At 42.0% G+C, this 14,018-nt stretch overlaps 1 protein-coding gene across 5 annotated transcripts in view; it reads right to left on the reverse strand.

Annotated features, from left to right (window-relative positions):
• The window catches only part of PPP2R2D (protein phosphatase 2 regulatory subunit Bdelta), a 31,484-nt gene extending 20,856 nt beyond the window's left edge, over nt 1-10,628 (reverse strand). For 2 of the 5 annotated variants that reach the window (XM_041127124.1, XM_030029788.2), the window contains exons 1-2: nt 9,959-10,027; nt 4,617-4,638 (exon numbers count right to left, since the gene is read on the reverse strand). Coding sequence is in view for 1 of the 5 variants with exons in the window: in XM_030029785.2 (XP_029885645.1) it covers nt 9,959-10,048; nt 10,458-10,464 (97 nt within the window). In the remaining 4 variants the exon portion in view is untranslated. Of the gene's footprint in view, nt 1-4,616; nt 4,639-9,577; nt 9,598-9,958; nt 10,052-10,457 lie in introns of those variants that run through there. The other 3 variants (XM_030029785.2, XM_030029787.1, XM_041127123.1) reach the window with 3 other exon arrangements.
• Nucleotides 10,629-14,018: the final 3,390 nt, after the last annotated feature.

Here is a 14,018-nt window from a genome sequence, read left to right on the forward strand (position 1 = left end):
AAAGGGGGACAGGATGACAGAGACCACTATTTGTTAGGATTCTGAGATGACAGCAAGCTTATACCTGCAAACTAATTTAATCCCACAAAGGATTCATACTAGGTATTTCTAACTGTCACGGATATCAGCATCTGGGCTCTTTGTTTAGGTAATGGAGAATGCAAAGAGATCCAGAACATCTAAATTAGATGCCTAAAATTAGCTACTATGAACTTTTCCTCTCTAAGCTGGCCGCACATTGCTACTTCAGTTAAAATCCAAAAATTGAAAAAACATAATTACTTCATAGCTCACACAGTAGATTAATGACTTTGCAGCTGTAGTCCATGCTTAGGACTAACGCTAACTAGACACAAGCAGCATCAACTTCTCTCTTATTCTTCTAAACTTTTCAGAGACTTTTGTCAAAAGCCCACTCCTCAGATATTTAATGAACAAGGAAGTCAAACAGTTACTGGTTTTGAACATATCTAAAAAGGGGGCTGCTCCAACTTCTAGGGTGTCCTGGTTTCAGCTGGGATAGAGTTAATTTTCTTTCTAGGAGCTGGTATAGTCTTATGTCTTGGGTTCAGTATGAGAAGAATGTTGATAACACACTGATGTTTTCAGTTGTTGCTAAGTAATGTTTATACTAAGTCAAGGATTTTTCAGCTTCTGATGCCCAGCCAGCAAGAAGGCTGGAGGGGCACAAGAAGGTGGGAGGGCACACAGCCAGGGCAGCTGACCCAAACTGGCCAAAGGGGTATCCCATACCATATGATGTCATGGCCAGTATATAAACTGGGGGGAGTTGGCCTGGGGGGATTGCTGCTCAGGAACTAACTGGCCATCGGTCAGCGAGTGCTGAGCAATTGCATTGTGCACCACTTGTACATTCCAATCCTTTTATTAGCATTATTGTCATTTTATTATTGTTATTATTATGATTATTCATTTCTTGCTTTCTGTTCTATTAAAGTGTTCTCATCTCAATCCACAAGTTTTACCTTTTTCCTTCCAATTCTCTCCCCCATCCCACTGGGTGGGGGGAAGCGAGTGAGCAGCTGCCTGGTGCTTAGTTGCTGGCTGGGGTTAAACCAAGACATAGGGGGTTTTAACTTAAAATTTTCCAAATACATAATGGGCACCACACTGCTTCACATTCAGTACACAGACTGACCAAAAAATGCATGTTAGCAAACCTGCCTCCTGTCCCTCTCCTTGAAAAATATTTTTAATACACAGCACCTTTTTCCATGATCTGTCCTAGAGATCCAAAGAATGAACTGCTTTAGGGACTATGCACTCTCTGAAGAGGCTCATGTTTTGAGAGGAAATGACGGGATCTGGACCAAAGCCAGATGCCTGGCATAAACTGTAAGGGAGATTGCCAGTGGAAACTAAACATAGAAAGAACATTTCTGTGCCTGTAAACAAGATCAAAGGTGACACACCTTTCCCTCCAACACACACTGTTATTCTACAGAGCATTTTATTCTACAGCTGGAGAAAGCTGTGGGAGACATTGTATGGTCTCCTACAGTTCACGGGAATGAAGCGGAGAGCGTAGAAGGGGGTAAGTGCAGGTTATGTGCTTTTAAATCAACTCAGAAATCAGAAGTTGGGATCTCCCTGTGACGTTGTGCTGAACTGTTAAGACATGACAACAGAATGAACAGAACCTCTTTTGCAGCAGACAGTGACAACATACCATTCTGAGGTATGACTGGTGAAAAACATGGTCAGTTGGGGCCCATACAGAGAACGGCAAGGAACTATCGTTTCAGAGCAACTAAAAGAAGATTCAAATAAAGGAGCAAGTAAGATTAAAGAAAAAAGATACAGAGACCCATTAGAGGGACAGGTTATCAAAGAGAATGAAGAAATTTAGAGGCTAACACCTGCTAAACAGTAAATAATAGAAAAAATGTTTTGAAAAACAAAATCATATTTGAGCTTAACAACTTACAGAGACACAGGGCCTTAGAACTGCTTGCTACTTGATTTACAATAATTGAAAGACAACACTCCCCAAACATCACCAGTGGTACCTATTTACATTAAAAGGCTTGTGGGATGGGGAGAGGGGAAGCAGTTGGTGTAAAGTTTGACAGTTCTTCAATTTGGATCACAACAGTTAGCACAGCAGACGACAGCAGAGAGCCACAGGCAGGCACTCTGCTTCAAACCAGACCCTACCCTTCTCCTCTACGTGTTGGGGCAGGCAAGCACTGTCAGAATTTCAGTTACTGCAGTTTTCTGACTTCAGCACTGGTTTCCACACTTCAACCTCTCCCCTCTCCCTCATTTCTGTACCTTTCGCTGATTTGCTTCTGGGTGAATGAGGATTCCCCATACTATGGCTGCCAGAACACTCAATGAAAAAGAATGGTATTACTCTGCAATGAGGATGGACTAAGATTGGTATTGCTGTTACTGCTCCTAAAATATTGTTTCTTAACAGTTGATAGAAATCAGATTTCTATCTCTGAATTGTACTGAAAGGTGAGCTGAACTTTAAAGTCATCAATAATCACTTGACAATATACATATACATCGAAGTTACTCAAAATCACCTATTTTTCAGAATATGCCACTTTATATACTCAGATTTTAGATTTCCGCTTCCAGGATTTATTTGAAGAGTTAACACAGAAGTGAAATGTACAGAAAGTCAGGAGAATAAATCAAAGGTGGTATAGTTTTGCTCAGACCAAATTTCTTCCAGCTTACTCTGCTAAGCACTCTGCCAACGTAAAGTATCCATCAGGCCTAACAATTTTTAATGCCCTAATACTCAAACAACTTACAAAATTGCTTGAACTGCCTTTAAGTACTCGGTAGAGTTTAACTCGGTCCAAAATAACTCTGCTTTTTGAACTAATTTAAAACACTGAACAGATTTAAGGTCAACCAAGGGCATGAAGAGGGCACCTGAGCTGCTTCAACAGAAGCACAGCGGCTTGGCCAGCACAGTACAGCTCGAGAAGCAGCAGAAGCTGCTTGAAGTCAGCGCTGCCACTGACAGGCTGTGGCAAACTACAAGCAAGAGCATTTCTCTGGGGAAGACTGCCAGCTCCTGTGTGTCCCGGACCCCATCTGGACCTAAGCCACTTGGCTTCTCTGAGGAGAGAGCGCGCAGGCCATCCTCTTCAGAGTGCTGTAAGAAACTGGTAGAAAAGAAGCAACATAAGGTGTCAAACTGTTCCCAAGACCTGTTCCAAAGGCCAGGCTGCCCAGCAAACTCCCCCAAACCAAACACTTGTTCAGCTGATTTAACAGTCACCTAAGAGTTTGCATCTCATAAAAGACAATTCGTGCAATTCTCTTATTTATTTAAATTTGCATTTTCTTTTCAATGGAACAAGATTGTAATTTGATGCTGGAATCCTTTGAATTATATTTGAAAACCACCCTGTCTTCACGGAGTTTAAAGTGCATGTAGTTGTCTGGATGTGTTAGTACAAAGAAAGGCTAAAGCAGCAGCAAGAAAAGAGAGTAGTAAAGCTGAAGTTCAGTAAGACAGAAATAAACGTTACTTTCATGCTTGCCAAAGCTTGCTGTGCCTTTTCTTACAAGCAGTGAGAAATTATGGAGGCTATTTATAATATTCATGACACAATCCAGTATTCTGTGTGCAAATCTATTGCCTCAGTATTATTTTTTAACCTCTGGAATAGTAATTCCAATAAGCTTTCTCTTACTAGAAGTATATTTAATTAATTAATGTTATTCTGTTAGTTTTTTTCTAAGTAGCTAATTGTCATGTTTGTCACTGTACTTTTATTAGGAGTTAGTAAAAGTCTTAATATGATGGGTAAATAAAATTTTTCTTCCAGTTGCACCTTGCACATCTTCCTGTCCTTTTAAAAAAAAAAAAAAATTAATAAAGTGTTATTTGTCATTTTTGATTAAGCATTTCCCCCAGATGTTTAAAATACTCAACAAATGGCACAGTAATGAGTGCACACGTGGGAACCGTATCAAAGATTTCCTGGGTCAATAGGTAATACACCCTGCTGTCACCACAGCCTACCACTCTGCAGAGAGACAAATAGCAGTAGCTCTCACTATTCACAGATTAACAATACAGATGTAAAGACTTGTACTAATTTCTGTATTCCCACTACTAAAATGTTTTATTATGCACTCCTACCTTACAACTCTGCAACTGATACTTTTGGTTACCCAAACTGTTTATCATTCATTCATAAGCTATGCATTCCTGCAGTTTCACATTTTAATCAAAGTACCATCCAGCTGAACCTAGTAATTTGTCTTCTCTTGTAGCCTAGTGGTTGCTTAGTTTTTAAAGGATTTTGTTAACTGTTCTTTAATATTCCACTTGCCATCTTTTGCTAGTATTAAGATTTCCCCCCCACTTAATGCCCATAAACCTCCACCTCTGTAGTTTTCTGGCAAGACTGTCCTAACTTTCTTTTATGTATCTGAGTCAGGAATAAGATGCTAGATACAAAAGCTATGGGTGAACTTCAACAGCAAAATAAGGCATTTATGAACCACTTCTGAATGCCTTTAAGGTCTCCACCTAGGCTGTAAATTTCCTAGTCTCCTTTACAAAAAAAGATAGATATCATTTTCACAATTCTCAGAATGCTAAACATTTTTGTACTTACATTCATACTCCTCCTCCTGCCCCTGCAGTTCCATTAACCCATCATGTGCACATGCCAGAAAAAAAAAAAATCAATTTTGATACCATGGTAAAGATTACAGATTTAAATTCACTGTAACTATTTTAGCTGGGAGGACAGATTCTCTTCTCCACAGAAAACCGAGAAGACATCACTTGATATGACCACTTTTATGAAGCCTGAAGATCACCTGGAGCGCTTTTTTTTTTTTTTTAAAAGCATAGCTATTCACTTGTAAATCTGGACTTCCCCACTATGAGGAGTCATACTCTAACCATTATGAGAGAGAAACTTCCAAAAGTTCACCAACATTGCATTTCTCACACACATCACTTTGTCTTAATAGTCTCCAGAGCTACGTATACGTTAATATACAGTACATGCAATTTACTTTCCAGTGGCATAACACACTGGTTTTTTTGCTGTCTGACAGAACTGGAATTCAGAAGAACACTTATTATTAAATACTGCTGGCTGAGAACAAAATTTTTAGGTAATAGCATGGTGTGGAATAAAGGGTAAAGACAAATTCTTGGTCCATGGGTCGCACCAAGACTCAAGATTAAAGTGGTCTACCTGAAGCATTAAGACTACTTTCTCCAATAGGAAACCAATATATAAAGTGTTCAGCTCAAAACTTTGCAAAAATATTATTTCTGTTCACATTTAAAAACCACCAAAACATTTCCCAAAGTCAGTATTATGTCATCATATGTATCATGCAGAATACCATATACAACAGACACAAAGCAGGGAAGATCAAGGAAACTTTCAAAATCTTTGGTGCCTGAAAGAAATGGTGGCTCTTCAGAATATTCACAACAGTCCTTTGGGGAGCAGAGATGTGGTGAACTGTCAAAGGATCGACGCAGAACACACTACTACATATCACCATAAACCAGGGGTAAGTGCATAATGTTTGATTGAGGGCAAAAGAACAGGCATCTAAAGTCCTGTTTATGGCAAAACACAGCTTTTCAAGAAAAAAACCAAACCAAAACACAACTTAAAAGCCCACCTTCTGCCTCATTCCAGTAGTGACATCTTCAGGGATAACCAATTATTTATAATGAAAGGAAACAATACATATGGCTTAATAATGGAGTCATTATTACTATATTTTCCAGTTCTCACAGAAAAAAAAGTAATCTTAAGGATAGCTACCAATTCTGTCATTTCTTCCATGCAATTTTAACCAGATGTCAAATAGCTGTACCTCTTTTGGAATATTTTTTTTTAAAGTCTGAAATCATGCCAGAATTTGCTTTAAAAACAGTGAGAATAGGCCAGTTAAATTCCTGAACAAAACATGAGAACATTTTTAAACCACTGATTTGTAAAGACGATGTAACCTTAACAGTGTTTTTAAACCACTTGTATCCAGACTTGAGAACAATTACAGGATTATAGTCCAATATATTTTTATTAGATCATGGTCATCTTCTCTACATGTGTTCTGCATTCTGACAAACTTCCGAGGGGGACTTACTCTGCACTGTAACAGCTTTAAAAAGGAGATGTAAAGAATTTGTTGAATTGATGGTAACAAGGTATCTTTCAGTTTATCAGTGCTGTCAGTACCAATTACTATTTGGAGTATTTAAAAAACCCAGTTCTTTTCTTTGATCTTTAAATGGAGATACAAAATTTCTTAACAAGTAGAAAATCCAAGACAAGTATTATGAAAATCAGTGACAACTTTTTTTGAAGAACAAAAGTTTTGCTCATGTGAAAACACCTTACAAAGGTTCATCCTCAAGTTAACTAATGGGAGCTTCCAAGAGCTCTTGCTATTACGAAAGGGCACCATGTCCAGCATTTATGTGCAAGACTACGCTTTACACTCGGCTGCTTCGAAAAAGGTTTCAAATATAACACTTAAAAAAGGTTAAGACTTATGCTGATGAAGCTCCCAGAGGAAATCAGTACCTGTTTCATTTAGTGCAGTAACCATACCCTTAAAGCTGCTTATAGCTGTAACAGGAAGATAGATCTAACCAGTGCCAAATTAAAACAGCATTTACAGAAGGGAACAGTTCATCGCAATCCAAAAACCCAAAGAAATCCCAGTGTCAATAATGGTAAACCCATAATCTCCACAGCATACAGGTTCACATTCTGACAAGGATGAGACATTCTTCCCAGTATTTCCAACTTGTCACTAGTACAAGTCAGTTAGGAAGATTTATAGTGCCCACTCACTCCATATAAAAATAATATATTCTGTTAATTACATCCAGAAGTGGTCATGGATTATATGCAGAACATCTGGCCTAAGGGAATTTGGGCATATCTGTACACTATTTAATAAACTGTTTTATATTTTGCTTGCCAAAAACCCCCCACAAAAAGAACGTTTTTGAACATGCAAAACAAATTAAACACTGAAATCACAAAACCGATTAGGTCTCAGGTAGCATTATAAAAAAAAAAAAACCCAAACCTGTATTTAGAACAGTACTTTCTACCAAAAAAGGTAATCCAAGAATAACAAGTTTCACAGGCAATCAGTATGGCTTTTGTAGTCACATGGTTTTACACTAACAACAAAATTACAACACAATTTTAAATTACTTTCTTTTTTAAATTAAGCTTGTTGCCATCCTCAGTACCAATTCTTTCATTCAATATCTGTTTTATCCTCCAAGCCTCCTCCTTGAATCCAATTAAACTTTTCTGATTTAGAAAACTATGGATTCCAATAACTGGTATATTTTCCCAATCTCTTTGAAATGGCCAGATTGGAAATATAAACACTGCTCTTCTACTTATTTAAACAGAGCATTGTACAGATTTCAAAGATTACTCACCGAAGAAAGTGAATACACAGAAAAGACAAAGAGGAGACAATGTGATTTTCTATATTAATGACCTAGTTAGAAAAAATCCTGGGAATAAAGATGGCAGTTGCAAATCAAACTATAGCAATTTGTCATAGCCATGTTAATATTTTTATTAAAGCAAGACACGTGAGAAACAACTACTGAATATAAAATGTATTCTAGAATTGCACTTAAAAAAGAAGTGACTTTGGTCAAGTTGCCTAACTATCAGGCTTCGAAATTTCAACTACTGAATGAACTGCCTGTAAGAACATTTAGCAAAAAAGCCTGCATTTAATATGTTTGACAGCTGCTTTATGTTGCCTTTTTCAGATTTCCTCTATAGAGCTTATTTTTCACAAAACAGAAAAGAGAAAAAAAAATTTACAGAAGTAGCAGGTTTTCACTATCACAAAAATTTACATGAAGTTCACAGTGGTTTTACATAATACTTGCAGTAAGGCTATTTCAAGGCAACAGTCACCCATCAAATAGGTTTAGATGTGCAGTTTTGTAAAAGATGTTTTAAAAAAGGTAACGAGTAAGTATTTCCATAATTGGGGCCAAAAATCTAGCAATGTAATTGTACTCTTATTGCATACTGCTGAATCAAATTCAGGCAATTATTAGCAAATAAATTGCATATTTCCTTTATTTAATTCAAATTTCAAGGCAAGAACTAATGTGAGGGGGGACAGGGGAGCCCACAAACCAAAATAAAGACAATGAGTCACAAAAACTAAGTCGTTCTTGTATTCCAGTAGGAAAACAAAACTCTAGTACCAATTCTGCAAAACCAGGTGCTGAATGATTACTTATATTAATTGCCCTATGAAGAAAATTAAATTCCTCATATGTAGTAGCATCACGCACAATCTGAAGTCCTCGCTCCAAGAAAAGTCACATTAATAAGGTACATCTGGGAAAATCCAGGGTAAAAGGGTTGAGCATTATCATCACTATTTCCCCTTACCACTCCTAATTACTCAAAACAGAGAGCTTGCCCCTCTCTAACCAAAGAGCTCTTCCTCGGTGATGTGTCTTATCAAGTAATATAAGTTCCTCTTCCAACAGTCCTGTTATGCACTTAATTAACTGGATTTAGGACATACTGGTGTTTCAAAAACAAGAAGCTTTCCAGCTCTACACAAATTCATGCTGCTCAGTAATTGACTGGGAAGGCGCTCATAGAAGTGTATTTTTTGCAACATGGCGAACTGACTTTTAGTCACCTAGATGATAGATCCTAAGAAAAAAAAGACCATTTGGGAAACTCCTGAAAGCTACTTAAATACATTTTCATAAGAATTCTGGGAACTTCAGAACAATAGTACAAGTTACAAAATATATTTAGGGAAAACAAAAAAAAAAAAGAAAGAAAACAACTGAGTCTGAGGACTAGTTTCTCAAGCAGTTTTCAAGTCTATTCCTCCCAGAGCTATTATTTTAAATGGAATGCCAAACAAGTGGCATGAAAATGAAAACACTGTCAGCATAATTTCCCTGTAGTAGACAGTAAGAAAAAATATTTACTGCATCCAGTAAAAAAAAAAATCCGAAACCCAAGACAACCACACACTGGCACTGCAAGTTGTTTCACTTAATACAGTAAATACAGCTATTTCAGTTAATGCAGTAAAAATCAAATAAACAGCACAGAATTATGTTTCACACACATACGTCACCCCCTCTTTTCTAAATAGTATTGCTAGCCTGAACAGTTTTAACACAGAAAATTTAGGAAAAAAGAACGTTCTCATCAAAGTCGAGCAAAACTTCACATTGTTTCTACATACTACAGGAAAACACTTTCTCCAATTAAAACATTGCTTATTTTCTACTCATTCCAAAACATGCCATGCTTAGAAACTGTTTCAGAGAAAAGTAAAGGTATGTCCATTTTCCCTAAATATCCCTATTTATAGCTTCCAAATGCTAACAAGTAGGAATAAAATCTCTTCAGAGCTGCAGGAAGCCTTTAAACTCTACTTTTTAAATCAAGCACAAATGACAGACCTGCACGCTCCCTCTGTTGCTCTCTTTGCGTCAGAGTGAAACCTGACAAGCCTGACAGACTCCATTTGTGTTCCCCCCCCCTCCGTGTTTTACCACTGTCATTACCTTTTCTCCCTAGCGATTAGAATTAAAGAACAGGAGGAAGGCACCGTGTCTTCTCTATTATGCTCTCCCGCAAAAAAAAAAAAAAAAAGCACATCGCACTGGAAGCACAGGCGCTTAGCTTAGTCATTGCAACACACACCCCGTCCTCCGAGCCTCGGGCACGGACCGGGGAGATGCTGCAGCTCGGCCGTTCCCAGCCTCGGCTCCTCCAGCGCGGGGTGACACAGATGTTGCGAGGAGAGCAGAAAAGGGTGTTGGTGCCGCTGTCCCCGGCGGAGCGGCAGCCCGCGGTCGGGAGGCACCGGCGCCTGCGGGAGCCTGTGGCACAGCAGAGGCTGCTCGACGGCGGGCCGCCGCGGCCCGGCCCTCCCCTCCCCTTACCTTCCGCCACGTCCTCGTCGATAGCCCCCTTCACCTGGGAGAAGCACCACTGGAAGTCGTTGCTGCCGCCGCCTCCACCTCCAGCCACCCCTGAAGAGGGAAGAGAGAGGGCGGTGGGTGAGGGGAGCGGCTACCCCGCGGAACCCCACGCGGAACCCCACGCCGACCCCCGAGCCCGGCCCCGGCCCAGCCCCTTCCCCAGCGGGGCCCGCTCCGCCGCCGCCCTGCCCGGCCCGGCCCAGGCCACACCGCCTCGGCCCCACGCCGCGGCTTGGCCCGGCGCCCCGCGGGGCAGCCCCGCTGCCCACGCTCCGTCCCCGTCGTCGTCGTCCCCTTCCTCCTCCTCGCCCCGCCGGCAGGGCGCTGCCTCCCGCCGCCCGCATCCGTGCGGCGCGCTGCGGCCCGGCCTGCCGCGCCGGCTCCCGCGGCGCCCTCCGGCCGGCGGGCGAGGCGGAGCCGGAGCCGTAGCCGTAGCGCAGGCGGCCCGGCGCGGCCTCACCTGCCATGTCGCACGGTGCCGGTGGGGCGGGGGCGGGCGGCCGCGGGGGGAGGCGCCGGGCGGGAGCGGGTCGCAGCAGCCGCCGCCGCCGCACAGGAGCTGCCGCCGCGGGAGGTTTCGGGGTTTCAAAATGGCGCCCATTGCCGGTCGGCCTGATCCGGTGACGTCATCGCCCCGGCTCCCCACCAGGGAGGGGGCGAGCGCGGGCGGCGGCGGCGGGCCGGGCCGGGCCGTGGCGGTCCCCGGGACAGGGAAGGCCCTCCCGGCGGGCTCGGCGCTCGCAGAGGAGACGGAGGAGGAGGAGGAGGATGTCCTCGCCGCCGAGGCGCTTCCCGAGCGGCAGGCAGGCAGGCAGGCAGCGGGGGGGTCCAAACTCACCGTTACAAACACACCTTTACGTTGAGGGGCGCGGCGGGCCGGGACCGCCATGGCGGCCTCGGCTGGGGACAGCTGTGGAGATCACCTTGTTGATATGCCTTCTGCTTTATTTTCACTTTTTTTTTGTTCCCCCCCCCTCCCCCGATGTTTAATTGTGACGATTCCTACAAAGATGAGCGTGTTCGTTTGCTCTGTCAGCGAGTGCCGGACCCGGGGCCGGTTTAAGGGTCACCACATACGGCCTGACCCAGGCTGAGGAGAGGCGAGGGGAGCCGGCCTGCCCCCCCCCCCCCCCGGGGGGCAGCGGGGGGCTCACGGAGAGTCAGGGCTTGTTTGGCGACCAGAACCGTGCGAGGGACAGTCCTGTTGAGACAGACAGCCCGTGGGGTCTGTCCCTTGCCTGGGGTTTTGAAGCCCAGGTGCGTGACAGAGCTGTGATGGCGTCAGGAAACGCAGCTGGTGTCTCCCAAATGGAGTGTAATTGGGCGCACCTGGTGCTTGAGAGCATTTAAGCCCCGGTGTTCAGGTAGCATCCCTTCCCGGCATCTCTGTCTGGAGTGCTGTAAGGATGCAGGCTCCTGTCTTGTAAGCTGTGAGTGTTGCTGATGCTCTGTTTAGTTTTGGCCTCTTACGCTGATTGGTTTTTTCCTAAATCAGTGTAGATACTGAGTGAAAGCTGTGAAGATGCAATTTTTGCCCCTAAATCCTAAAGAGCAGGAAGAAATCAAAATTAATTTTGTGTTTCCCCAAAATTCCCGTGTCAATATGTTTTTGATCTATAAGCCCCTTGGAAGGTGGCATAATGTAAACTTTAAAACCCTTACACTTCTAGGGAAGTGCTAAGTGCTTAGAAAGGTAACAGGTCTGTGTTGTTGTGTCTTAAATGTTAAGTATGTTTCCTAAATCAGGTTGGTTGTAGGAAATAAAAGCAAAGTCATTGATGAACTTTGGTTAGTTGTGATCTTGAATGCAAATGACAAAAGAAGTATATCCTCTTCCTTATGGACGAAGAGTCTCGTTAGTGATAAGTGATGCTAAATAAAGTACTCCGCAGTGAGTCTTCCTCTGTTATTGAACTGAAGTTCACCTGTAGATGCCTTGGGATCTTTTTGCAGAAGGACTTAAGTCTGACACTTGCCTAAGTCCAGTAAGGTTCCTCTCGGAGACGATTTCTGCTCTGGGCTTACAGCCTCTTTCTGATACCTTAGACACAGAAATGTGTTTGACTTAAGTTTTCTTTAATTTCTTGGTATGATGTTTGTGTCCATTTATGAATTCATTACTTGATTTGTGTTGTTTATTCCTTATGCAGTGTATTATGTATTTAAGAATTCAAATGAAATTATTTTCAGCTTAGTCTTTTGGATGTGTCCCCTTTGTAGGTTTAGGAAAGTAATCGTTTAAGGCAAGAGGGTATTAGTTGTGTTTTATTTGTTATCTAGTCTCTGCTTTTCAGAGAGAACTTACGGAGCAAGTTCTGTGCTTAGCAAAACTCCTACTTGTCTGTTGAAAGTTGTCCATCGTGCCTTGAAATCTTATTTTGGCTTGAAGTAAACACTGGCTTCGTTCCGTTACTGAACTGAGAGGGGAGGTTTCATGTCACACTGTTGGCCTGAGTCTGCTTAAATCTTGATGACAGCTACTAGTTATGAATCAGGTCTATTCTTCTAGGAATTTTTTAACAAGAAACATCACTTTAAAGTTAAAGAAAAAAATCAGCAGAAACTCAGTATTCTTACCAGCTTTTTTGCATGTGTCATGTTGCCGTGATGGTGAGCTGTATGTGTAATGGTAAAATTTTAAAAATAAATAAAACTGTTGGAGATCTCTTGTGTCTATGTTTTGGATGTCTTCAGCCATCTTGGGGGTGACTGTGGGGAAGGTGGAGGACAGCAGCTGCTCAGTGGTTTACAGCTGAAGTCAATCGATGCAAGCTGCAGCAAGGGAAATTCAGATTAGATGTAAGGAAGGGCCTTTTCACAGGAGGGCTATATGACACTGGAACCAGGGGCCCAGAGGTGGGGGAAGTCCTGTCCTTGGGGAAGGTCTTGACTCAGCTGGCCAAGGCAGCTTGATCTACCTTTTAAAAGTGACCCTGCTTTAAGCAGGGGTTTGAGCCAGATGACCTCTGGAGATGCCTCCCAACCGAAATGGTTGGAGTCTGCAATATACATTCAGTCATAATTCTTACCTTAGTATTTTTGCATGTGTGTGTAGTGGTGGGTTTTTTTTCCACTTCTTTTGTGCACTAATGTGTGCTTTTGGAGTGAACTAGAGGCCCTTATATGCCATAAACTCATGTAAGTTAATGAGGATGTGTAATCTGAAAGAGAATTCAAATGTTGACGTAGGTAAATTGTTTTGAAGATGTTCTGCTAATTTCAAAACCAAAGTTAAAATAGCTATTAATTAAATTAGTCTCTTGAAATGGGTGCATGCATTTGTTCATTTTCTAATGTGTGTGATTTTATAAGCAGGATCTTTTTTAAAGTGTTACATTCTTGTGAAGTGCTTTTTTAAAAAAAGTTAAATTCATATGCAGAATGCACCTGTTCTCGTTGATTGTATTCAAAGAATAGGTTAATTAAAATGAAGGAACTAGTTAGTTTTTACAAGCTTTCTCAAGTTTGGAACTCGAATTCAAAAGAATGTGATGATAGAAAAAGATTCAGCCCACCATGATCTGTTGGGTGTTTTGCAGTTTATAAACCTGTTTACAGTTGTCTGACATTTGTGTGGGACTTTCTTAAAATATTACTCCACCCACTTGCTTCTACCTGGAAGTTTGTGTTGGTCACTTGTATCGGATTGCTGGGAAAGTTTTCCCGTGCTCAGCTACCCATGCGTTGGGGAGCGTGGGGGGAGAGGCTGTTGCACAAGCAGTGGGATGGGGGTGGGTATAATACTTTTGTATAATTCTCAGAATTAAAGCACGGAGTGTTTGTGGTGGCTGTTTCCAGTTTAATGGTTTAGTGACATGTATTTAGGAGTTACGCTTGGAAGAAAGTGACGCTTTGCTCTTGCCACACTTAGCAAGAAAAGCTACTCAGTGATGTTTCCAAATGTTCTCTCAAAATAGTATCTTGCCCAGCCAGCTGCTTCGTGCCCCCTGACATATGCTGTGTGAAATGTTGTTGCCAACTCATCAGCAGTTGTTTCTCATCGTATTTCCCATTATCTGTT

Source organism: Aquila chrysaetos, chromosome 11, assembly GCF_900496995.4.
Source record: "Aquila chrysaetos chrysaetos chromosome 11, bAquChr1.4, whole genome shotgun sequence".
NCBI classification, from domain to species: Eukaryota; Metazoa; Chordata; class Aves; order Accipitriformes; family Accipitridae; genus Aquila; species Aquila chrysaetos.